Genomic DNA, 27,621 nt, shown 5'->3' with positions numbered 1-27,621 from the left:
TTGTTGTGTAGTCCTCATTGTTTAGTCTGTAATTGTCCAAAAAGTGAGTAATTCTTCAATTTCTCACAGCCCAATGTGATGTTTACTACGTTTGTGGTCTGCTCAACAACAAGGTGTAAAAGTATAATCAGCAAATCCTCATATTTGATTCATTACCTGCTGTCACGGGACTTGTTCCAGAGCACAGCTGCTTTTCAAACCACGAATACAGATCAGAGTCAGCCGTGTGTTACTGATTTGATAATATAGGGGTTTTGGGTAACTCCCATGCGCTCTCAGGTTATAGATTGACATTTCCTCTCCAGCTAGGCAATAGTGTTACATAATTTACTCCCTGCTGCCTTGTCTCTGCTGCTACTCAACAGCTTCTCCGCCTGTTGGACGAAACAGCCCTCATCATGTCTCAAGGAACCGTGGTTCTGGCATACAGCGGCGGACTAGACACGTCCTGTATTCTTGTGTGGCTGAAGGAACAGGGCTATGACGTCATCGCATACTTGGTAAGGTTTGGAGAAGAAGTGTGGGTGAAACAGGTGTCAGTTTGGGTTGTGAGCCAGCTGCTTTTTCATGTCATGTACCTTTTGAAGATCTACAATTAGTTTTACAGACAGCTGACACAATTTGTCACAGACGTATAGGAGTTCTCCAATGGCCGTCCAAAATGACCTGTTGGAGTTACAATACCGGTCGACTCCTAAACACAGGATTTGGCTTCATAATGCCAACAATAATCTACCAGGATTTACTTTTTGCTCTGAGGCAGTTCCGAACTGCACAGCAGGCAGATTTTCTTGCTGTCTAACTTTTCATTCAGTGTTTGAGTGGTGGGGGGATGGGTAGTTCATGGCTGGGGCACATGAGGTGCAGCCCTCAAAGGCCGTTTGGCTGTAGGGTAGGAGAACAATAAGAATAGCAGGCACTGTTCCAATGCATAATTGATTTTAGTCAATGAAATAACAAAACTGAACTTGTGTCAACTTGTATAAACACTGCATCAAGAACCAGTTCAGCTCATTTGAATAATTACACAGAAATACCTTCATTGCAATTAGGTTGTTTTTTATGTTAAGTAAATGCATCTAGTATGTAAGTGCAATTCACAAGTAGTAGTGCATTTTGCATTCTGTTTGGTGTATTCTAATGTAAAATACAATGATATAGTGCACTTATGTGATAAACTACACATATTATATGTTGGATTTCAGCTTTGAGGTTAACTCCACCACAGAATATTTTGAGGATATAAACAGCAAAGTACCAATATTTAATTGATAAAGTACTAAAATATCAAAGATAGAAGCACTGTGCCACAGATGTCAGGTTTGTTTTCTACATCAATATTCTGGCTTTTTAAGCAAATATTTCCTTGTTTGGTGTTCAGCTCAGTAGATCAGACAGCCCTGTCAGGCCCTTAAGTGATATTCATGGTTGGTTTCAGCTGTGAGGAGGGTTTTACTTCTCCTAAACGACGTGATCTGAATTACAAGATGGTGAATTGCCAGATATAACAATTGCACAGACATGTGCCTGTGTGTTCATGCAGCTTGAATTTTATTCCACAGGTGCCTTAAAACCAAAGGAACTGCACGGATGCGTAAAATTGAATGAAAATGATTTGAATCAGTATGATGGACAATTTATGTCTTTACAGGCCAATATTGGGCAAGATGAAGATTTTGATGCTGCAAGGAAAAAGGCAGAAAATCTTGGTGCAAAAAAGGTGAGAGACGATTAAATATGAAATTATTGTCATAATGTGTCAGAAGTACCACCATTTCCTGACTTTCAGACAGTATCTAATTTTACCCTTTTTTTGTGTTACCATTTGATATACTGTATCAAAGTTAGCTTATGGCTCATTTTCATCTGCAGTCCATTCAATAGGTCAATATTAAAACATATAATTGCACAATAACAAACAATACAAAGCAAAAAACACACAGGACACATACAAAAAACAAAGCTACACATCACATACAATGTAGAGTCAATAATTACAGAGCTGAGAAGCTTTTAGCAGACTTTTTAAATTGGTTTTAAATGTATTTGATGAAACTGCAGCCCCTCATGTCATTTCACTGTTCTGACTGTTGTGTTTTCTGTCAGTCAGTACATTAACATTAATCAAGCGTTCGTGTTTGAGAACTGAATTGCAGTCTATTTGCAGAAAGATACCACGTTATTTACATTTTTTATGCATTTGCTTATCATTTTCCTTCCATGTTTGGAGCTTAGCTCATGGATGACATACTTTTTGGCAGTTGACGTTCAAAGCTCTCATATTACTTCCACTTTTCATCTGGAAAGACCAACAAAGAGGTGTTCTTTAGACACTCCTGTTTCTATGGCTAAGTGTAAAGTCTATTCAAGTAAATTCTTGAGTGAGAAATGTTTCGTGCAATCACATCATTGTGAGACAGAGCTCTTTTGTGGTAAACAATGAATCATCAGTTATTTTGTTGGTGAATGAATTTGGGACTTTACACCAACCTGTATTTTGTGTCTGTGTTTCTGTTCCTGGTCAGATTTTCATTGAAGACCTGCGTGCTGAGTTTGTGGAAGATTTCATCTGGCCCTCTGTTCAGGCCAACGCCATCTACGAGGACCGATACCTGCTGGGAACCGCAATAGCCCGGCCCTGCATTGCTCGGCGTCAGGTTGAGATTGCACGCAGGGAGGGTGCCCAGTTTGTCTCCCATGGTGCCACAGGAAAGGTAAACAAGACACGGGAGAATAACAATACAACCTGAGGGAGGAATATGTAAAAATATATATATATATGAGTGTGACTCTTTACAAACATATCCTTTTACATTTTGCAAATTATTTTTTATTATGTATCTTAACATTCTTTGACTTTAATCCAAAGCTGCAACAGAAAACAGGCAGTTAGGGGAAAGGTACCAGTTTCCTATATTGGAATTGAACGGTAGAGTTGTGATTCACTATCAATCAATCAATCAATCTTTATTTGTATAGCGCCAAATCACAACAAAGTCATCTCAAGGCACTTTACACATAGAGCAGGTTCTAAACCGAACTCTTCAGGTTTTATTTTAAAGAGACCCAACATTCCCACATGAGCAAGCACTTGGCAACAGTGGCAAGAAAAAACAGGAAGAAACCTCAGGCAGAACCAGACTTAGAGTGGGCGGCCATCTTCCTCGACCGGTTGGGGTTGAGAGGAGAGAAAGGAAGGATAGAGGAGAGAAGCACAATGAAAATCAACAATGAAGCTAGAAGGTCCAGGACTGGAATCTGTCATCCGGACGTCTACAGGCCCAGATTACCTGTGAGACGAGAAAGCACAGACAACTCCGGGGAAGAAGTTTAGGTTATTGAATGCATTAATAGTACATGAATGTTAATGGATATAGATGGATGGATGGATAGAGAGAGAGAGGGAGAGAGGAGGAGGAGGAGGAGGAGGAGGAGGAGAGAGGAACTCAGTGCATCATGGGAGTCACTATGAGGCTCAAACCAGTCTTTCCTAAACATACAAAAGTTAACTGAGGCCACTGTCCATAGTCTGGATTTACAGGGTTGAACATTAACTTTTTTTTAAGCCAAACTGCAACAGTCTGCCAGAAATCTCACCTCTAGTGCCTTTTCTGCCGTCCTGTATTCAGACACTATAATTTTCTTGTATTCATTCATCTATTCATTACATGAAAATAGATGTTTTCTGTTATGTGTATCAAAAAACAGATGTTATCATCTCTGTTGCCTGCACTTTTCTTCACAGCTCAAATGAGTCATTGCAGTTCAAAGGAAAATGTGAATATATTTATGTGCTGTGGAGACTGCCAAATGCCTGTCTGATTAGCAAGTGCAAGAATGAGAGAAAAATATTGAATAATATCCTGAATTCCAGGCTAGATTAGAAGGCTTTGCCTGTAATTCTTTCTTATTGTTGTTTCATTACGTTTTGTAGTTATCTTGTCTTGTTGTGTGTTTTTGTTGTTAATGTTGTTTTTGCCGAATCTGTCTTGTTCACGTGTTACTAGAAAAATCAGGCATGCTTTTGCCATATTTTTATTCAAGAAAATGCAGCAAAACAGTGTACAACACAAGGGCAAGGGATACAAGGCCCCATGGTCCTTCTACCAACCCTCCCATGGAACCCTTCAACAAAGGACAGCCTAATTGTTGGTATGAAAAGCAGGAAGAAAAATAGAATAATTAAACCATAAAAAAATAAAATGATAATAATAATAATAATAATAATAATAATAATAATAGTAGAAATAAATGCATAAATAAAATAAGTGTACAGCATAAAAAAGTAGAGTAGTCTTAGAATAAATATAAATAGATAAATGAGCAAATATATAAATTACTGTAAAGGCCAGGACTACTGGTACACCACCTTTATGGCACCCACCTGAGGTGAAGGTGGGGGACGGGGCGGGCGACAGACAGGCAGCAATACATCAAATAGTCGGCAAGGCAGTAGACAAGATCAGAACATAACACTACTGAAAAAGTTCCCCTACAGGAAGCTGATCTAAATAACTAATTAATGGTTGCCAATGAGAGTAAATCAGGCATGCTTAACTTCATAAGGAGCTTCTAAATTATTTTATAATTAACTATTCTCTATTTCCACATTTACAAACACAGTTCTAAGGGCACTCTCAAGTAGGTCAGTGATCCAAGTTGTAGTTTGTAATAATGCATAATGGCAAAATAGTTGTGAATAAATAATATAATGATTAATTAATGACTTAACTACACCCCATCTCTTTGGTCAGAGTAATTTTATCTGGCCAGAATAATATATGATTTAGGATTTTAACCTGTTAGTCACACGAAAAGTGAAAGAAAGATTTCAGATGCAATTGAAATCAGTAGAATCAAGACACAATGTTTGATGTGATAAAAAAACAGAAGAAATCATACAATAATGTTTTGTTTCTTTAAAAAAAAAACGGTTTCTTATCATTCACATATCTGTTCTCTTCTAATATTGCCACTTCAAATCTATTGAATGGAGTCTATCTGGTCATCAGTGCAGTACCAAAAGTTTGCCTGAAGATGGAGACAGATACCACATCATAAAGTTACAATACAGCCTTCAGGTAGTAGTTTGTAACCTGACATAAGTTATGCAGACTTACACATGGACTGTTGCCTGTTTTGTATTTTTCAGGGAAATGACCAGATCCGTTTTGAGCTCACATGCTTTGCCCTCTACCCTGAGGTTAAGGTGAGTCTTGATTTAATATGACATGTACTGTTTGATACGCCCACCTGCTGCAGGGATGACACACTCAATCCCTCTGTTTTTCTTACTGTTCAGATCGTTGCACCGTGGAGGATCCCAGACTTCTACAACCGCTTCAGAGGGAGAACAGACCTGATGGAGTACGCACAGGTAACTCCATCTGTATAGTCATAACATCGACTAGAAAGAGTAATGAGAAATTCACATAACATTCAGTTGTTGGTGTCTAGGTTGTTTTCTAGAGTTTATCAATCAGCAAATCAGTTCATCACGTGTAATGAATTTTAAAGGAAAATACTGAAGAACACAGTATGAAATATAATTACACCCTTACTCTGTACCTGCAATTTAATTTCACACTTACAACATTTACAGTTAGCCTTTGCATTCAGATTCATGTTACATAGACTACACACACACATTAATGAGCCGTTTGTCCACATAGACCCATCAGACGGTGGTCTTGACCAGTTTCCCCACTAGAGGGTGGTCATGATTTTTTAGTCAGCAGCACTCTCTTTCCAGCTTGTGGAGGACTTGTTAAATCACACACATGTTCAAACACTGAATTGTTGACTTTTCATTTGAACATAGCAATAGTGTCTTTCTTTGTTGGTTGTTTTTGTTCTTTTCATCATGGAATCTTAAAGACAAACGCAGCATGGAGAAACGGATGTATTATGGTTACACAGCATGTCATAAACCAGCCTCTAGAAATAGTTTGCTCAGCTCCATGCATTCAGAACTTTGTGCATAGACAAGTATAGCTCTTATGTTGTATCTTACAGGCAAACCCTAACCCTAACCCTGCATCATAACAACTGCTTTCTCTGTCAAAACTGTAGAAACATGGCATCCCTGTGCCCGTCACTCCTCGGGCACCCTGGAGCATGGACGCCAACCTCATGCACATAAGGTGGGTGGTACTAGTGTAATACACCTTCATTAATTTCTGTTTCAATGTCTTATTTATCAATCAGAATTAAACAGACTGTAATTGTCTTAAAAATCTTTCTTAACAGCTATGAGTCTGGCATCCTGGAGAATCCCAAGGTAAGACCAGTTCCCAGTGATACTTCTACAGATTTTATTAATGAGCACTGATTGAATGCCAAGAAGTCTTGTTTGATATAACGTCTTTCGTACAATTATATGTTCACTGACAATACTGACATCAAAGTGGTTTATTTATAATCTTAATCACTGACACCATGATTCAAGAACTTTAGAAGCTAAACTGAAGTCAGCTATTTGTGCAGGTGAAAATAAGTATGTAGAGATTACGAAACATCTGGACAGCTGATGTCACTGTCATTATCAGCTGTTCTCTGCTCTTTGTTTTGTACAACTAATGCATCATGATGTAGTCAATATGAGATGTAGAAACATGTCTTCATGCCAGTTTCTACTCAATTTGGTGCCAACAACCAGAGACATAAATACACTGAATATTTGTTAACCTAAACATAGTTTATTAAATTGATACAGTTTGAGTGCAGTTAATAATCTTTGTCCTCCTCCACATACACACACACACACACACTATTTTGCTGTCATTTCCATGAGAGCGGACAGACAAATTATTACACATTTTTTGTGCAGTTCAAATGTATAATCGACTTAGAGGCACCATAAAAATAACATGCTGTGCTGACCCATGCCAGTCCCACCAGAGACAAACGCCACTCACTCTCCCACAGTGCCATGGGTGAGACACAGTTTGATCTCCGCCGGGGTCAGAGGTCAAAGCAGTACATACAGGTTGCCCTCAGTGCTCCCATCCCTTGGTCGCTATGGCTGTTTCTCTGTGTCTCCTCACCCCGGGTCCTCGCTGGGCCCTGGGAAGAGACTGGGACACACAGACACTGACTTGTCGTCAGCAACGCTTCGACTAATTCCCGATTTCATGGGAGCCGGGGAGGGGGAAGGGTTAGGGCGTTGCGCCCAGCTGGGGCCTCCTGAGTTCCAGCCCCAACTCCTCGGGACCTCATTGTTCCACTGGTTGCGTCGCCGCGGGCTGCGACGTGGGAGGGGAGCCATTTCATCGTGACACCGTGACACCAAAATGTCACCAGTAACAGTAAAGTACAAAGACAGCGTGCCAGACAGATGAGTCCCGAATGGACGGGGTGTCACAGGGAGGCGAGGGGTCCCGCGCTGCTGGAGTGGAGATGCAGGGGCAGGGCCACTGTAACTCAGACCTCTATCTCTCTCTTGCTCTCTTTCTCTGTCCCTTTCCCACCCCTCCACTGCCTCTTTAGTGATCAGGCCTGTTCAGAAATGTTTTGAAAAGAATGAGATGAACTAGCTCAATAGCATAGCGATATATGATGACAGTATTGTGTAACTGATTTCATTCAGCCTTTTTGTGTTGGACCATTTACTCCAATATTGAATCGATTAATGGCATTAAATACAATGAAATATTTATGGTGCAGGGGTCCTGAGTGGTAAAAGGATTTGAATACATTACCCAGGGCATGAAATGATATCATGAATGAGCTGTAATAATTGAGTAATTTTCAATAGCTAAAGCCTTTGACCCTGCTGGCAATTGGACTTTTTCCAAGTATGTTTATTAAGTAGGGTCAGTGCAAACATCAAAACAACATAATCACAGTATAATTTATTGATTTAAGATTAATTAAATGCAATTTAGGACTGGAAATTGATATCAGTGCATCTCCAAGAATACCTCGTAATGCAACAACCAAGAGAATTTCTCACCCAAATCCTCAAACCAACGGGACAGATTCTGATCGACCTAGAGGGTCATCTGAAAGAGGTCATCTCGTTCCAAGTATCTCTTCTCTGTATCAGTGCCTCTCTCTCCTCCAGTTACAGCCCTAAAGGCACAGGGCAGATCTCAACCATTCAAACCCCTCAACCCCCCCCCCCCCCCCCCCCCCCCCCCACCTGTGGTACAATGGCTCCTCTCTGCTCAACACAGTCAGATTAGGAAATGTCCAAATGGTCGCTCATATGTTCTCCTGTAGATAAGAGTCAGTTGAGTTCAGGTTACTCTATGATTAACATTGTATCCTTGCTGATAACCCCGGACCATGTTGCCTGTGGCACAATGGCCCACTGCCTTTTGATTTACTCACCCCTCATGTAGCAGCGTTAACCTGTGTGAAAGCATGCACCCAGGGAAACTTCAGGTAGCCTCTATCATGTTTGTAGAGTCACCATACCTGTTGAGTCCATTATGTTGGTAGTTGATGTAAACTTGAAAAAAATCATTCTCCCTCTCTGTTCGATCCATTTAATATTTCATTTGGTTTTGGACCAAGGGAGACATTGTTGCAAATTACTGAGCTGACTTTGTGGCAATAATGGACTATTTTAAACAATATATATGTTTCAGATGTCACATTTCTCTTTCTCTCTCTCTCTCTCTCTCTCTCTCTCTCTCTCTCTCTCTCTCTCTCTCTCTCTCTCTCTCTCTCTCTCTCTCTCTCTCTCTCTCTCTCTCTCTCTCTCTCTCTCTCTCTCTCTCTCTCTCTCTCTCTCTCTCTCTCTCCACATGAGCAGTCAGGGCCCACCCTGAGGCAGCCTGACACTCGTCCTGAGTCATTAAAACATCAGCTCAGTCTTAATTATAGCTTCTGTCAGTGAGCTTCCCCTGGCCTGCTCTGTTCTTTGATCAGGGAGTTGATGGGCCACTGCTTGTGTTGACCAGAAGTAAAGAAGCGTAACGCCAAGCCCCTTGTTCACAGAGAGGAAATGAAGACTTGTTTTTTTGCTGGTTGCATGGCTGGCTGGAAAGATAGAAGGACAGAAGACTGCCTGTAGGGGAAGGAAGTGGGCTTGTAGGTGTATGTATGCATGTGAATGTGTGCTTTGAAGCAAAGAGGTCAGTGTTTGCCATGTGCCTTTGCTTCCCTCAGGTGTGAGTTGTCTGACCTGTGATACTTAGCTGTGTCCATCTCAGCGACACTAAAGCTATGCCTCCGTGTAGAAGTGCCTGTTTTCCTTATTAAATTCAGCTGAGGGCCCAACATTAACCAAAACGTCCTGTGTGTTAAGAATATAAATATCTCTCCAGCACATCACGTGTTTATTGTTTTATTCTCATCTCAATTTGCCATGTTTGCATTTTAAAGAGAAGGACAGACTTGAAACGTGGTGATTTAAGCGTCATTTCCAACCCATTGGGCCAAGGATGTTTTTACCATCCTCTTCTATCTCCTTCTCAGTCCCCACCCCACCCCCCCCCCCTTCCCCCTCCTGCCACCTCTCTCTCTCTTTTGGCCCTGTTGGCTTCGATTGAAAACCAATGAGGCAACTAATATGTGGAAAGATAGAAATTTACTTGCTTTAAGTTCATGCGTCAGCCTTCTTTTTTGCTGTATGGGCCACGTTTAGCACAACAATATGGCAGAAGCAAAGACTGCCAAAGGAGCTGCTCTGTGCTACATGATGGTGCACTTCACGCCCCATTTCCCACCAATACCCGCCACCCCCCTCGCCTTCTCTATCTCTACCTTTTCCTCTTTCAGGGCCATGGCTTTGGGACAGGTCCACCTGCAGGGGGTTTGAATTGAAATGCATTGATCTCTGGCACACTGGAAACAAGCCTATTCCCTTACTTTTCCTTTTTTTTTTTTCTTTCTTTCTTTAAGTTTGGGTTCTCTTATTTCTAGTGTGCATCAAGTATTACCCAGTCAGAGACATGAGTTTGTATAAAAGTGTTTGTATAAGTGTGTTTTAACGCGATCAGGTGGAAATAGTTCTTATGAGGCCTTTCTTTAAACACACTAAATGCTTGTTCTTTTATTCATTTTATATGAAAAGGAACTCAACACAGTGAACCAAGTGATCAGCAAATTAATTGGGGTCCACTATATGTAAATGTAAATGTAAGGGTAGTAATGCATTCAACTAATCCTACAATAGCCAGTGCTCTAATCAACTGTATTTCACCTGTAGGTTGAAAATGGTTTATAACCAACATAAAAAAACAGGAAACATTTTGTTTCTCATTCTCCAGTATTTAAAATTCAGTTCATCTTTCCCCCCTTTAAAGAGTATGCATCAAAAGGCTTTTTAGGGTAGTGATTTAGTTCCTCTCCTGTTCGCTCTCATTTGGCATCTTTCAGGGCACTGAGGCAGAAAATAAAGGAGAGGGACACGGGCGCCTTCCCAGTCAATTTTGGTGTTTAGTTAAAAGGAAGGAAAGTGATTGCGCTGCTCGCTTTCTCCTTGCTGACAGGCGCTGAGCGGATGCCGATTAGTTATTGTATGATGATTTAGTGTCTGGTAAAGCTTTCCATTTAAATGCACCCAGTAGTTATTTTGCATAGTCCCCCTGCAATTTGCCTCAGCTCAGGAGACATTGGCCATCGTCTTGTCCTAATGCTGTGTAATTGTTGGAGGGGCACATTGCTGGGCCGCACTCTTTTAGGTCCCAAATGTGACCAAGTGAAATCACTCCGGCCAACTGGGAAAATGACAAATGTCCATCACCCAGAACAACTTCAGTGGATTTTGGTTATGGACTTTGTTGTGTGATGCCCTGAATTTAGCTAAATTCTCTCATTTGAAAGTAAAAGAGAAGAGAAATGTCAATGAGAAAGTCAAAACTGGAAGCTGATAGGAGGTGAAGGCAGGTAGTGGAGACACATGATAGAGACAGTAGAGCAGAGATTTTTCAGACCAGCAGAACAGTATTGAGGACTTACTGCTGCTCGAATAGATTGTGTCTTAGCATCAGGTGTTTTTTGACTTGTCAAGTGTTTTGCTGTTCTTGAAAATGAGAGTAATTTCTTTCTTTTGCCCTTTCCTACTCTCCTTCTTGCTGCATCCCCCTTTTCCCCGCTTTCCCCCGTGGGGAAGGGCCATGCGGGGAATATGAAACCAAATAGAGGAGAAAAATGTAACATTGATTTTTTTTTTTTTTTTGTCGTCTTCTCTCCGCTCCTGATAGTGTTTTCAGGTTTCTCCTTTTTCACGCATCATCCTCTCTTTTCTTCTACCTGCCATGTCTCGGGTTGTCCGCTATCACTTCACACAAAAGTCTCCACGTCTGCTTCTGATGAGGTCTCAGAAGGTCCTGGTTATTCGTCAAGGGCAATAAATTGTGTGAAACGGAGAGAGTGAGTGTATGTTTTTGTGTTGTTTTTTTTTTTCAGAGCCATGCCCCAGCTGACCTGTACCTGATGACCAAGAACCCAGAAGATTCTCCCAATACCCCCGATGAACTGGAGATAGAGTTCAAAAATGGTTTGTGTACTTGCAACATGTGTCACCTGTTGATTCCTCAGTCAGTCTGTAGTCACACACATAAAACATACAATCATTTCTGATATAGACTGAAGAAAATACTGCATTCTTACACTTTCATTCAGTCAAACTGAAATTTCCACGTGTGCACCTGATCTAATCTACAAGAAAATGAAATCTCAGCAATGAAATTTTAATATTATTTCCCTATTTGGAAATGCAAAATTTCTTAAAATTATGTAGGCTTATAGTGTGTACTCTAGTGTACCCCAAAACTTTATCTGCCATATTAGTGAAATTGATTTTGCATTTGTCTATTGAAATTTGTTAAGTTTGAGTAATGCCATAACTTTTATTAATATATTTAATTGAATATTTTGCACACACACACTCTGGAAATAACATTTCAGTTAGCCTGTATGACTTTTATTGAATGTCAGCTGTAAACCTCTACAATTCATTCTATGGGTTGATGTCCAGGCTTACTCAGTGTCCAGTCTAGTCCAGTACTCTTCATGTTACTTAACATTGGTAGTTATTGCCGCAGGGCTACAGCTCATGCGCTGACCCAGCTGCACTTTATCACCATTCCTGACCACCCAGACTTATCCTTAACCCCTCACTGCATTACTTGGTCCAAAGCTGCCATGTTTGGCCCCGGGGCACACGCAGGCCGGAAGCATTAAGTCCAGATAATACACAGAGCCCTGAGGGGCTACAGAGATGCTCGTTAGGTATATAGCCACAAGGCCGGGCAGAATAGTAGAAAGTGTCACATGTTTGTGCAAAGAGAAAATGGCAAGAACCATCCAAGCCTGGGGCAAATGGCACAGATGTCCCTTCATCTCTTGTCACTAGAAAAGGCTGAAGAGTACTAACATCAATCGGCTGGGAGACACTAGCTTCTCTTATCACAGAGGCCTGACCGACAGCTTTATGAGCTATAAAAGTGATTTAAGGGAATTTCAGAAGGTTGTGGGTATATTTATAATCAAGCTGCTGAAAAAAAGTCAGATTAAAATGCCATTCAGTGATCAGCACATATCTGCGTCTAAATAGTGTCGAGATCTCACTTTACCAGCTTCCTAAATCAAATGTTTAACTATAAAACAAGTAGGTTGATGTCAGTTCAGATGGGGATGAGATATGCTTTTGTAAAACAGAGATGCAGTAGTAAAGCCTAGTCTGGTTTCGCGGGTTCTTTGCCTGGCCTGCGCTCCGTTTTCACACATATTCTCTGTGCCTTTATTGAGCACCCTATGACAAAAGCTGTTTTAGTTGTCCACACAAAGGCCCGAGCCTACTCCTCCCTCTGAGCACAAGATCAGCACAAGAATGTTTCATTTCATTCCCCCTCCCACCTTTTCATCCCTGCCTTTCTCACCAAAGTTTTCTCACTGATTAAAAAAGAATATTTAACGACAGGAACCTTTTCCCCCGTCAAACACTTTTTTTAAGAAAAAGAAATCATCCCTCCCTCCTTTCATGCCAAAGAAGTGGAGAGGAAAAAGAGACAGAGAGGAAAAATGTAAAGCAGTAATTTTTCCTACAACTGTGTCTGCGCTCCCATTGTCTGCACTGTTAGGCAGCGAAAAACTGAAGAAAAGGATCACGGGGAGAAAAAGACCCCTCAGTGAATGATAGAACCCGCATGATGGAGAGAGTGAGAAAAAGAGAGCACGGGGACCGAAAGGCCAGCCCCTACACTCCCACGTTCAGACACTCACTTAATTTATTTGAAGTTTAATCTAATTATTAGGTATCTGGGAGGGGCACAGTTTTAATAATGCACCATCCATACTGCCCTCTCCTGCACTTTGAGGTACTTTTTCTTCTTCCATGGGAGCCACCGAGATTCCCGCGATATGAGAATGGCCCATCAACAAAGCCCTTGTCTAAAAAAATTTGTCAAGTCCTTCATGTGTCACTCCTATCAGGGCTTTGTAAATGCCGGCTGAAAGGCGACGAGAAGTGCTGCTCTTCTCTTCAAAGCAATTTGACTGGCAGCTCCAAGTACGCTGTGTGAGTTGTACCGAACGCTGCATGGATGGAGAGTGAATATCAGCAATTTTTTTCTCTCATTTCCCCTCAAACTGTGATATTCTCTTCTAAACACACCGACGCACACACACACACTCCTTTTCACCCATGTCTCTGTTTGTTTCCTCGCCTCCACCTTTGGCCCGTGTTGCTCATTGAAGCCCATGAATAAGCAGACCCATGACAGTGATTGATGTGCACTTGGTTTAAGTGACTTAAATAGAGGAAGTGTGTAAAGTGAACGTGGGTGTCTTTTTTAAAGGAAAGCTCTGTGTGTGTGAGTGAGTGTGTGTGTGTGTGTTGTATGTTAGGGTTGTGGTGAAGATTGGTGGTGAATCCGCAAGTGGTTTTGTCTCATACACATGCGCATGAACACACAAACTCTCAGTGGCACAAAAAAAAAAAAATCTCAGCGCTAAAGAGACTATGGCTAACAAAGCTGCGTGTGTAATTGAATTAGGTAAAGGCCTGCCCACGATTTCACAGCTTTCAAACGAGCAGGGCCTTTGAATTTATTATCCATTCTCACCACAACCTTTTTGTAATGGTTTTCACTTTTTAGCTGATGACTATTGATTTCAGTGACTGAGATAATGAGCACTTGTCAGCAGATTTTATCAACTCTTCACTGGGTTTTTTTTTTTTTTGGTCAGTTTAGTCAGTTGAAATTAATTTTTTTCCATTAGTGTTTGAAAAGCCATTTCTCAAAACTAACTAGGGTGTGTAAAGGTTAATTTATTTTCTTTACTCATTGTTCTTTGTGGGTTATGTGCCGATTGCTTCACGGATCTCCTGTGAAAATCACTTGTGTTCTTGCCTTTCTCAAAGAGCAAAGACCAGTCTGGCAGGTAATATCAGACTGTGTTGCATTCATGCCTGAATTGCATGTCATTACTTTTGCATTGAGGCACATTTTCCTGTAGTTGCTCTGCTAGTAGATGTTAGAATACAAAAACATCTTTGTGTTCACTTTTTTTTTTTTTTTTTGGCATCAACAAAGGATATCAAAAACTAGAAGCAAAAACATAAAATCAATGAAAGACAGATAATACTTGTTACAATCTGATTTTTCTGTTTATTCTCATAACACGAGCATGTGTGTATCAATTTTACTTTCACCAGCTTTTTCCGTTTTTCACTGCCTTTATTGCAAAATTCATACAGCACAAATGTACTGCTATCTGTGGTATATTCTCTCAGAAGGTATTTTTTTATTAAGTTCACAGATGCATGTTTTTGAATAACATTGTCCCACATAAGGTACCAATAAAGCAAAATTGCCCTACTTTTAATAATGCATGTTAGTGACAGCTATATAAAAAATTGACTGAAATATACATTTCATTGTGGTGAGTTGTGTGAATGTGCATTATCGTAAAGGGTCAAATTGAACAGCTATCTGCTTTGCTGGATCGTACCAAACAAATCAGTGATTACACATTTACTTTCAGTCCATTCAGGAAATGATCTTCCTCAAAATATAACTTTATTATAATACTACAAAGAAAGCATTACATTGTTTGCTGTTTGTTTTTGAACCCCAAACACAAACATTGTAGGTGGAGACAATTATACATTATTTGACATTACCAGAGGATTTGAGTACATTTTAAGTCAAATCAATCAAATATTTAGAGGCCAGTAATGTTTTTAATGCTATTTGTATTTCCGTGCAATGTCAGTTAAGAAATCATATTTTTTTCCCTCAGGAGTGCCTGTCAAGGTGATCAATATCAAGGAAAGCAACATGAAGGACACAGCACTGGATATCTTCTCATACCTCAATGAAGTTGGGTAAGCATTTTTATTTTATCCTAATATCTACAAAGCACTTATTGAAAAGACATTTTGCAGTTTGTGTTATGTTATGTTAATGAATGTGTAAGTGTTCCCAGAGGTTGATTAGTGGTTAAGTTGATCATCTCTGGAATAATGTGTGTCTGTCCCTGCTGGCCCGGGACCAAATCCATCATTTCCCTCCTGTGTCTCCTCCACTTTGTCTCCCTCTTAAAATCCCTCTAAATGCAAACTTCTAGTTGAGTCACATGATGCCAAAGAAAATGTGTGTATTTTCTCTACCACTTGTTTTGTTTTTTTCAACTTTTACATGCACTACACTGCCGGTCCTATGTTTAACATTAGCAGTAGTGAATTAATACATTTTCCACTGTATGAAATAATACATGAGAGGACAGGATGTAAGACAGAGAGCGAGAGACTGACTCATTGTAGTATAGCCACAGGTTGTGCTGATGCTTGATACTGAAGTTACCAATTATACTGACAGTTTTATTATTTATTGCTACGAGGTTCCCCATTAACTTCATCTGACACGAGTGCTCGTCTTCCAGGGGTCCATTAGTACACACAAATATACATTGGACAAAATCTATACATGAACAGTTTAGAAAAAACAGGTTAGAAGAAGAATGTAAAAGAAAAGAAAAGAAAAACACAGAAAAGAAAAGAAGACTGAAACCTGGAGATAGGAGTTAGATTTGATCTGATTAAATTTGAAACTTTTTGGATTAGGAAGGTGGAAATATAGAGAAATGAATTTGAATTAATTAGAAATGAATGTACAACTGTATGTGTGAAAGGTGTCTGGCTCTCTCTGTCATTCTTTTAGAGGAAAGCATGGAGTGGGCCGCATCGACATTGTGGAGAATCGTTTCATCGGCATGAAGTCCAGAGGTAAGGATTTATTTTTAAAGCATTCATAATCATCTGTCTTGGTTATGACATCTCTTCAAATATGTGTCAAATTAGTCTGACATGCTTCCTCACTCACAATCAGTGATATACACTGTAAATGCAGTGAGATGGACGTATTTGCACTTACTCTGAAATACGTCTCAATATTTTAACTTTTCATCCATTCAAAAGCCTTCCTTTCAGTATCAACGGCTTTCATGCAATTTGCAGTTATTTTACGTGAGTGCTTTAAGTGTCACACTCGCTATTCTGCCTCCATAAAAGTGGGCTGGTCGGCAAACACATTCTCCTCAAAGGAAATATTTTCCTCTGGTTCACCTGGAATCATAGACACTGAAGTTACTTCCTCTCACTTATACAGAAAACATACACACACACACACACACACACACACACACACACACACACACACACTGTGAACAAGATAACAGCGCACACTCTTCACTGGATACACACACATGCATTTCTGTCACGTATGTGCACAAGCAGTCTGCAGAGGTTTCTGTCACTTTATCTTTGGTAGCAGCAGGCATCTTCCAACGCTCTTTTGTGTTTTTCTACATGTGTTACCACAGCAAAGAAACAAGGGCAGTGAGCTGTCCTGGTCTTGTATCTTGAGTACACACACACACTCCTTTCCCCCCGCTACACTACGTGCAATGATTGGCAAATTGACTGGCCAACAGACCGTTGCTGTGGAGCAACTTGGCAGGTAGAAATTGGAAAATGAGAAGCCCATTTTTCTCTCCCCTCGGTTGAACAAAAGATCAAAGCTTTTTCCTCCACTGAAGCAATAGGAAGAGGTGGAGCACAAGGTGTCCGAGTGGTTGAATAACTACCATCGAGCGTACATGGTAGTCTCCTCTAGAATGGCAGTTGTGTTAGCACAATAGATGAAGGGAGGGACTGAATGGGGACATGTCATACCTATTTCGGTTAGGTCATATTTATTTGTGTGGGGTCAGGGAGGCGGTGGGGATTGAAATGGTTTGTCAAGAATGTTGTCACTGTGCTACAAAACATTCAACATCTTGTGCGCCAGACTAACATTTCCCACCTGTCACAGCGCTGTCAGACCTCTGACCTGTGCACCGCTGATGGTGTTAGCTGAGGTACTCCTATCAAAAGCAGTCGGAAATAGCTGTATCTTGTTTGAGGATGAAGTGGCCGTCTCGTGTCCAGTCCCTGTTGCTAAAACATTAGTTGTCAAAAGCCCCAAACATTTTTTAAACATACCTATTTTTGTAACAGTTTCTGTTTATTAAGGTTTTTGTTAAAAAAAAAAAAAAAGTCCCTCCATTAAACAGCAAATGTTAAAATATACTCAGTGTAATTTTATATCCATCTTTGGGTATTTATCTGTATTTATTTACATGCCTGTTTATGCTGGACTAACAGTTCGCCCACGGGGTCAAAGAGGATCAGCTCATGAAGAATTAATTCCTGTGCTGAAACCCCTGCAGGCCAGCAGCATGGTTAGCATACCTGCAGCTACCGTATAAAAGATTAAAACCTCAAAAACCACTGGGGGTGTTGTCTCTTTAAGCTTAACTAAACAGCCACTGTTAGAGCTTATCCAGATAGCCCTTCATTGTTTCTCCTCTCTGTTAAGCTAGCTCTCTTTTAGAGCACTTAAGCCAAGTTGTGTTGGAGGGCAGTTTTAACTTATTTATCTGATAGAGCCAGCAAAAATGTCCCTACGTGCCCTCTGTGGCCCTGGATCAGAAAAAAAGCCACAAGCCGTTCTAGCTCAGGTGGCAACCTTTTGAGGCTTTAGACAATTAGCAGCATCGCTAAGCTCTGTTTTTGGCCGCCAGCACAAGGTAAGTGCTTCTCCATTTTCAGATGCAGTATTTGGGGTTTTACAGATTTGAGCTCTGCTGCTCACCAGATTGGAAGAGATTAAATAACATTCATCTGTTAAATCTCAGAACAGAGTTTTGGAGTCAGGGGAACACCACAAAAATTGTGAAAGTTGGCAAGCTAGTGTCGGCTGTAGAGGGGTTTCTGTTTGGCAGCTCTGCAGCATAGTTTGAATAAAAAAAGTGTACATCATTCAAATTCACAGATGACTATAAAAATCATGTATTGGATGGAAAAATAGCTGTCATAGTTCTTCTAAATTTCAGCTCTCTGACAAACATAAATGCTATTGATAAAGCTCCTATTTCTGTTGTCAAATCTGTCTTGTAGCATTTCCTTTGGCCTCCCTTTGTTTTAGCTGACATCTGAGTGACAGCTTCATTTCTCCTGTCATCTACCTCATCTTTTCTCTCCTTACCCCTCCCTCCCTGTCCAGAGGGGGTAAATTGCAGGGTACACAGAGCCCTGGTCCAGGCTCCAGGCTGGCAGGGGCCTCCTACCCTGTCATTTACCCAGGACAGGCTCATCCATGTTTTGTGAGCACTGTGAAGGCCTGTCTGTCAGATGGCTGATGGCTAATAGAGCTGTTTGCTTGTAGTTAGTTCAGATGAACAGGGTTTGTAGTTTATGTTCCCATGAATGGCCATTCATGATGATGATGATGATGTACCATTGGGTGTGGGAAAATTAAAAAGGATATTGAAGTTAATTAAAGTTTGGTAAACTAAGGTTGTAGACAATATGAAATCATAAAAAGGGTATAATATTGTGTTAAATATTTGAGATAGACAACACTATACAGGCTGGTAAAGGTATATTACATCTGATCTCTTAATTCCTGTTCATAATGCCTTGTCTTTCTTGCTTAAATTACAGATTATTGTCAACTAGAACATATTTTGAGCAAATATTAATTCATTTTGTTGTTTTTTCTTTCTTGTGTTTGTCAGGAATATATGAAACCCCAGGAGGCACCATCTTGCGGATGGCCCATTTAGACATTGAGACCTTTACCATGGACAAAGAGGTCCGGCGGATCAAACAGGGGCTGAGTCTTAAGTTCTCTGAACTCATCTACAATGGTAAAATCACTAAAATACAATACAATACTTTATTAGATTAGATCTGTATTATCATTTTTAGGTGTGTTGCTTTGTCAAAAATATTTTTCAATGAGGCCTGCCATACATTGTAATTTTCAGGGCAGGTTAGACTACTCAGAGAAGGGATTATTGGCATGACACATGACAATCTCAGCTGTCACATGCTGAGTTTTACATTATTTTTTATGTTCTTTTGAAATGTAAAAAAATGTAATTTCTGGTAGTCGTCTATGTCAGGTTAATATCCGTCTGCAGTTTCTAAGAGACAGAAGTGAACATGCTTCATGCGTACATATGTTTCTCTATGTATGTTCAGTACGTTTGCGTGTGTGCGAGCTTTTCTTGGCTCAGGTGACTTAATCCTCCCTTCTGCTCGGTCTCCAGTCCCCTGCACCTTCATCCACATAATAGGATCAGTGCCATTAGAGACTGACTACTAGGCCACTTCAGTTATACCCTCCAGAGACAGGAAGCAAACACACACACAGATAAAGGTGTTACCTTTAGAAGCAGGGCAGAGATTAAACCTATTGTGGGTTTAAATCATTAATAACTCTGCAGATTGATAGCAGACGCCTGCCAGTATGGCTTATGTTAACAGTCCACCTGTCCTGCATATGTTTTGCATTAATACTTAAAAATTTAAGTATTGATTTTTTTTTTTTTTTTAATGAGAAGCGGTGATGCAATTAGATGTAGTGCAGTATCAATGCAGCAAGCATTTGATTTTGAGAAGTGGAAAGGAAACAACAGCTACATCTGTATTAGATTAATTGCATAGTTCATTAATGTAAATTTTGAGTGCTTGGGAATTATGTCATTGTGTCAGTTATGTCACTGTTATGAAATATTTTTAACGTCTAAAATGCATAACATTTTGGTCAGTTTTCCCATTTTCAGATCATTGTAGATTTTACATCAAAATACACCATTTCAAATCATCACTTTTGGATCTGGTTACATGTGAAAGGTTTTTGTCATTATTGTTGACATTAAATAAACCATTACGTATAATCTGTTGATAAATCAATAATGGAAATAATAATTGATCTAGCCCAAAGGAACCTACATATTGAGACACTCGCAGTGATGCTTAGACAGAACTAACAAGAAAATAGAATAAAATCGTGTAGTAGACTGGGCCCTGTGTGTGATTTGTCATGTTTGACACCTCATGCCAATTCAGAGGTGATGAAAGCAGGGATGGATTTTGTCTTTGAACATGACCAGACGATGAGGTGGAGGTCATCCGCTGATGAGAAGAGGACCCCTGCTGAGTGGGGCGTGCCTGACCTCTGAACATATACAGATACAACCTGCGTCCATCTGTCCCAGACACTGACGGGCTAGGTCAGCATAATGGGAGACGAGGAAAGGGTGCATTAGCTTCACCTGCAGCAGAAATGAGACCAAAACATAAAATTAGTTTAAGATTGTGAACAGGAAGAAATGTGTGAATCGCAAAGATCTCTGTAGATCCTGCGGCAAATGATGGACTTACAGAGAATGAGCCCCTTTTTCCTCACATATTCTTTTTTGTCCCTGTCCAAATAATAACCTTCATGATAATGAATGTAAATATACTGTATATACATATATCAACAAAACTAGTTGCACTGTTCCAATTGGCCATTTAGTCAACAATAACTGATTTGTCATCAATTAGAGAACCAAATTCAGTAGAACTTAACACCTGATTTTGGGCAATTTTTCTATGAAATGGAACTTTAAACAAATCTTTGCACTTTCTGTTACAAGTAATATCTTCTCGTTTACTTTCTCACTTCAGGTTTCTGGTACAGTCCAGAGTGTGATTTTGTGCGACACTGCATAGCCAAGTCCCAGGAGAATGTTGAGGGCAAAGTACACCTGTCTGTCTTCAAGGGTAAAGTCTACATCCTGGGACGAGAATCACCCAAGTCCCTGTACAATGAAGAGCTGGTCAGGTAAGCAGAGACCAGAATAAAAGTGTGTGTGTGTGTGTGTGTGTGTGTGTGTGTGTGTGTGTGTGTGTGTGTGTGTGTGTGTGTGTGTGTGTGTGTGTGTGTGTGTGTGTGTGTGTGTGTGTGTGTGTGTGTGTGTGTGTGTGTGTGTGTGTGTGTAAAAAAAAAATACAAAAGTAGGCATGTGTCACTGCATCAAAGTGTGTACTTGTTCTTAATTGACAGCTGTGTTTGGCTGCTCTGGGCACAGTGCAGCTATTACACATGTTCACCAGTCAGCATGTTGATAGGTCAGCTCACCCAAGATCTCTTATGACCTCCACATCAACATACTAAACCGACCCTGCCTCACAAAGACATCAGAGAAGTGTCAAGCTCAGTTCCTGCAGGGCAGCCCCCAGATACCCCCCTCCCCCACTGCACCCCATGGCCTCTTAGCTGTGGTAACAGTGGGTTTGTTCAGGAGACTGACCCCTGATGCCCTCAGGGCAGGCTCAACACTGACCAAAGTAAAACCCCTCCATATGCCTCTCCATCTCCACTTCAGTCACACACACTCTAGTTGTACCCTAGAGTCAGAGAGCTAATGGCGTTTTCAGCCAGAGGAGAGAGGTGATTTCAGTGGGCTTTTAAGAGGAAAGCACCAGTGTGTCATGCTAGTTAAGCAGGTCAGAGAGAGCGATACGAGGAAACATGCCTCACACAGACATCCATTCAGTTCCTTAGACTGGTTTGGCAAGCGAAAAGCCAGGGGAAAAAAATCGATAGGCTGAGTGTATATTTTTTCCTCTGTGTGTGTGTGTATGTGTGTGAGATTATACTGTACTCTGACTGTGACTACTCTCAATTCTTTTAACCCATGCTGTATTAGCTTGTTGTCTTCTCTCAGATTTTGTGTCATATTGTGCTTCCAGTAAAACATTTGTTAACCAGCTGCTGAGTTACTCTGAGTGAAAGATCGATGAGTCTTAGTTTATCTAGTTTATCTCAGATTATTGGCCAGTTGCACACTCCTTTCAAGTAGATCACAACAAGAGCATGCTCAGGCTTGCTAACAGTATCCACTCTGACTCCTCAGATGTTTTAAAAAGAGAATACCAACTTCTGCCCTCTAATGGGTGATTTGGAGTCCCTCAATTTAAATGCAACAGGCTGAAGAATTACTTTTATACATCAGTCTGTCCTGTTGCTTAACCAGAATCAAGATGCTGCCAACTGAGCTAATCTGAATCCACTTTTCATAAATGTGATAATTTATAAAGTCATATCGTGGTCAGTTGTGAAGAAATTCCCACTGATGAAGGCTGGTGTTCCCATTTCAAGATGTCAGTACCTTGCTGAGACGTATTTCTTAGCTGAGACGACATATCAGTGTGACAGAAGTGTTGTGTTGCAGCATCACAAAGTCCTCGGGGGCCACTGACAGATGGGTGCAGAGGTTCCTCATAAAGGGGCTCATTACAAACGTCCCAGACAAAAACCTTCACAAGTCTGTATCAAATGTCATTGAGCATCTTGAGAATTGCTCTTTAACTAGAATGACTTGTTCAATATCAGCAAATGTTGAGCAGAAACTCTAACTGGATTTTTTAAAGAACAATAGATATATTACACTTGAATTAATCCAGAGCCATGTGCACACAAGATTGTATTGTCTGCATAAAAGTGGATATTATAAGTCTGTGTTGGATTATTAACATTTTTTATGTGAATAATGAACTAAGCACAGAACCTTGAGGTACAATCAACCATGTTCAGCATATTGCTAGTATAATAAATATACTTGCCCTTATAAATCCGGCTTTAGGGCTTTAGTTGTATTGCCACAAAATATATACAGTTTTTAAGAGTATATTTTAATAAATTCTTAGTATCAATGGTATAAGTGGGATCATTTACTTTGTTATTTCTGACTGATTAATAAGGGTTATTGTTGATAACTTATACTATTCCAGTATATGCATACGTATAATATACCTGACAGTGATACACCTGGAAGCAGCAGTCTCGCTCACACTCATTTGCCACTACATGACGACCTGCCACAATCGCTCACACATACACACACACAGACCAGATTAGGCATGAAACCCCCCGCTGACATCCTGTTGGCTCTCCACGGGCAACAGTAAACGGCGTCATTAACACAGTGGTAATACAGCCTGTCACCGCACCCATCTGAGACAGAAATGTCACCCTCCTTGCTGTCCGCTGGCTCTGCTCTCAATTTGACTGCAGGGTTTCTTAGAAGAATACACAAAATATCACATGCTTACACACACACACACACACACACACACAGAGTGCCATATTCTTTGAAGCCACTCACTCATAATGGTCCTCAGGTGCCGGGTAGGGAGGCTTATATTGAGAGTTGATGATTTAGTTGTCGGTCTTTCTTTTTATAGTGTTTATCCCATCATTTGTTGACAATTTCCTCTTTTGCTAAGTGCTTTTGAAGAATGAGTGCAAGCTGTACATTGAGAGTTGGGGGTGTCGAAGGGAGGAGAGGACTCGTTGAGGGAGTGTATTAAGCACTGCAGGTAGAAACTGCTGTAATTACACAGCACACGGTCACCCTTTTGTGAGACACTCACACACACTAAGAAGAGATGACTATACAACAAGGAGCCTAAACAACAGAACACACAATGGCACAAGTTATAGATTTACTACTTTTTTTTTTTTTTTTTTTTTTTTTTTTTTTTTTTTTTTTTTTAGAGACGGTGGATAAAGTGAAAGACTGGATTACAAAGTAATCTCTCCACTTAGCTCAGAGTTGATATAATGGGATTGTTTTAAAATGGGTTATGTGCATCCTTAGTGTGCTTGTGTACACGGGCGCGCTTTCATTCTCCGATATTGATTCTCCGTTATTCAGGACAAACAATGCTAAAGAAGAGCATTCATAGAAATATCGATCAGAACATTATTTTCAAAGAGCAGATTATCAATGATCCAGTTATCCCAGTAGTTAATGAGACTCCATGTCTCGTGTGTTTACTGCACACATACCAAACATTTCAAGTGTACCAGAAAATCCTGTAACTCTTATCTCTCATTTCTCCGCTCCTCCTGCACATTTGAAGAGTTGTCTCTGCTGACCCCTTGCTTCTTTCTTTCCTTTTTTTTTACTCAAGCATGGACGTACAAGGAGACTACGACCCGTGCGATGCCTCCGGATTCATCAGGATTAATGCTGTCAGGTTAGCACCCCTTTGCCCTTAATAATAACCCCAAACAGCCTTAGAAATCCTCAGCTGGAATACATGAAACATTTAATTAAGCAACATATTATCTAGCATTTTTATTATATCCATCTGACCTACATTTTAAACTCCCATCTAATTTTTTTAATTTTCCTTCATGTTCTCCTCCACAGGCTAAGGGAGCATCACCGTTTGCAGGGTCTCTCCAGCACCAAGCAGTAAACAGTCACTGTGAACCCTCTTGCTCTCTCTCCTCCTTTCTCTTTCTTCTTTCCCTTTTAGCATTAGTAGTTATAGACTTTGTGTCTCACCATCTGCAGCTAGTTATGATAGTATTGGGATACCTAACACACAAACACGCTCTGTTCACTGTTGAGTGAAGGAAGCTAAATCTATGAAATGTTACATCATGACAAAATACTTCTGTGTACAGATAATCATAACATAGATTGTGTATTTAAAGAATATGTATTTCGTAGTATTTTATTCTTTTTTTCCCCATTCTTGGTATCAATAGGTCAATAAAAAAATACTAAAAATGATTTTTTTTTGTCTTAGAAATAAAAGGTCAAAGCTGAATTGTGCTTCCTTGCCTTTTTTTCTTAATTCATCTCGGAAGAGACAGATTTCTCATTGGTTTATGTTGTGGTAACACAAATCAGCCCCTGTCAGTATGAATGTGTGGGTGATTAATAGTTCATGTCTTTGGCAGGCAGCCTATTTATTAATGCCTGCCTGTTTAACTCTCAGGGCCATACAGTCAGTGCCCCGTGAAGAATTCAGGGCAGTGAGGGCACTATCATATTTACAATATGCAGATGAAGCAGGAGCATTGCAGGAGTTTGGCACAGGCGAAAGTTAACATGGTCACTGATAGCTGCTGGAACAGAAGTAATGAGGCCATTTCTGAGCTCAAATGGCACAAGTCAGATGGAAGGAAAACCAATTGGCCACCACATACGTATATTTCCCTGCTCTGCATGGGGTCTCCAGCCTTAGAGCAGAGAGGGGAGGAAGCAAAAACAGAATATTTGATGGATAAAGATGAATTTCAGGGGCTATAATGCATACTAACATCAAGTAAGAAAATTATTTTTTTTACATAGAACATAGGGCTGTATTAAAGTACATTTTAAATTGTAAATTCCTAAATCACAACTACAACAAACTACAAAGATGAGTAAGGAATATTCTATGGTGATTAGGAAGTGCATCAGCTTTAAAAGAGGTATAATGATCAGTACTTGCATTGTTTAAAGGAGCCAATGATAAGGCAGCAAACAAAAAGTCCAAAGAACTCCGATACCTTCCTACCTATCTTGCATGTCACTCAAACTGCTAAATCTTTCTATGTGGTTTGGCAAACAACCTCAAAATGATAACAACACATTCCGACCACAGTCAAACTACAGAGACAGGAAAGAGTGCGGAAATGATGGACAAACACTGAAGGATAATTACACCAGAAGATGTACAAATTCAAGCATTAAATTGAACTGAGCCACAATTTTTAACAACTGAAACAGTCTCAACAGCAGCTGTTTCTTTGTGACTGCAATTATTGAAAAAGCGGGTACTAATAGAACAGCTACCAAAGGCAAACGCACAAACATGCCACAAATCTGAAATCTGTTGGCATGAAAAAAAGAGGTAATCTGAATAGTTATCTTTATATTTTGAAAAATCTTAAATGTTTTGAGACAACATTTTGAGAAATACTGTACAGCTGAGCATTGAATGAGAGGATTAACACTTTCATAACCGAATGCTAAATGCTTTAAAATCTCAGCTCTGTCACTGTAACGACAAGACCTACATCCACAACTTTTTGTTCTTACACCTTTGCTAAGCTATGCTAATCAACATCATATATATACTGTATGTTAGGCATGAGAATGATATTGATCTCTTGATCTAACTTTCTGCCAAATACAGTTGCAAGAGAATATTCACAAGATGTTGAACTATTCCTTTAATTTGCAATCACATCAGTAGACATGTCAAAAGCTCAAAAAAGCACAGGTATATCTAACAACATAAAGTGATGGCTTCAGTTTCACTTTTCCAGAGTCATGACCCTGGTACAGTGCATGTTGGATCACCAAAATGGCTTTTTAGAGACAGAGCCGTCATCAATATAATTTTTACCTGTGCTATTAAAACTCAAAATGTCTGTTTTGAAAAAGGTCTATAGCTGTATTGTGGAAAGTTACAAACAAATGAAGGCTTTCTTTTGGCATTAAGGAGTTCAGATTATCAGCTACAGCAGTTTCAAAGTGGATAAGGATGTGCCTAAGATTCAAATGTTAACAATACATTGTCTGTCCTCTGTATATTTCAGTGTGCTCAGTACTATATCTCCCCACTCATAGTCTATAGGAAACAGCAACTGTTTCTCTGCGTACCTCTCCCCAGTCCCCACTGAAAGGTGTCAGTCCTGCATTGAAGTACTGGGTACGGTGCAGGCCTCATGGTGAAGTCCACAGGCACAGGAGACCCCCCGCCAGGTCTAATGGGCAATGAAGGATCCTCGGACCCTTTCAGTGCTGCAAGAGCCCCTCAGCCCCCGCTCAATTACACTGCAGGCGTCTCAGTCTTTGCCTGGTCAATTACCAGCCAGCCCCTGCATTTACTGTCGTGCACACACAGGTTGCAAGATAATCAGTGTCCAAAATTGCCCGGTTAGAATGAAGGGATGGATGGAAAGGTATTCAGATTAGCCAGTCAAGCTGAAGGGGAGGTAGGAGGGATGGGGACAGCTATCAATCTCAATCTGGCTTCAGCGGTTGGAGGGGGAGGATCATGGTGACCTTTAAACTTTGTTTCTGGAAAGATATGATCCCGGGAAATTTTTACTGACATGCTAGCTGTCTTGTACAGTGTGTGCGTTTGTTTTCAGAACAGAATGATGGTTGTTGTCTATAGGCTCCACTCTTAGCTCATAGCTTTATTTAAGCATAGATGTCTCTAATCAATAATCTCAGCTGTGCGTGCGTATGTATTTGTGTGTGTGCACGCTTGGATACACACCCACTTACCACACTCATCTACCACGTCTCATATTCCATCTAGCTTCCCCTCCCTCATACCTGTCTACCCAGCCAGCCAGGTATAAAAAAACTGGCTGACACCTGACCAAGGGAATTAATCATCCTTGACCCTGGACCAATTACCCCTCATTACCCACTCTGTGTCGACCTCTCAAGGGGAGAGCTGTGTAACAATAGCACAACATGAAAGTCGCCGGTGTCACAGGACCGAGCCCTAATGGACACGACTGTGTCTCTTCAGGAGTC

General features: G+C 40.4%; 1 protein-coding gene across 1 annotated transcript; it reads left to right on the top strand.

The window, feature by feature from the left end:
* Nucleotides 1-371: 371 nt before the first annotated feature.
* On the top strand, nt 372-24,898 carry ass1 (argininosuccinate synthase 1). The gene is made up of 14 exons (XM_053339383.1): nt 372-500; nt 1,652-1,720; nt 2,526-2,714; nt 5,153-5,209; nt 5,303-5,377; nt 6,073-6,143; nt 6,250-6,280; nt 11,362-11,452; nt 15,202-15,286; nt 16,122-16,186; nt 19,021-19,152; nt 20,963-21,119; nt 24,257-24,322; nt 24,499-24,898. Exons 1-14 carry the CDS (start codon nt 399-401, stop codon nt 24,545-24,547), a joined length of 1,239 nt encoding a protein of 412 aa, XP_053195358.1. The 5' UTR covers nt 372-398; the 3' UTR covers nt 24,548-24,898.
* The last annotated feature ends 2,723 nt before the right edge of the window (nt 24,899-27,621 follow it).

Source organism: Scomber japonicus, chromosome 19, assembly GCF_027409825.1.
Source record: "Scomber japonicus isolate fScoJap1 chromosome 19, fScoJap1.pri, whole genome shotgun sequence".
Classification (NCBI taxonomy): Eukaryota; Metazoa; Chordata; class Actinopteri; order Scombriformes; family Scombridae; genus Scomber; species Scomber japonicus.
The sequence above is the reverse complement of the archived record's forward strand: the minus strand, read 5'-3'. Positions and strand labels throughout refer to the sequence as shown.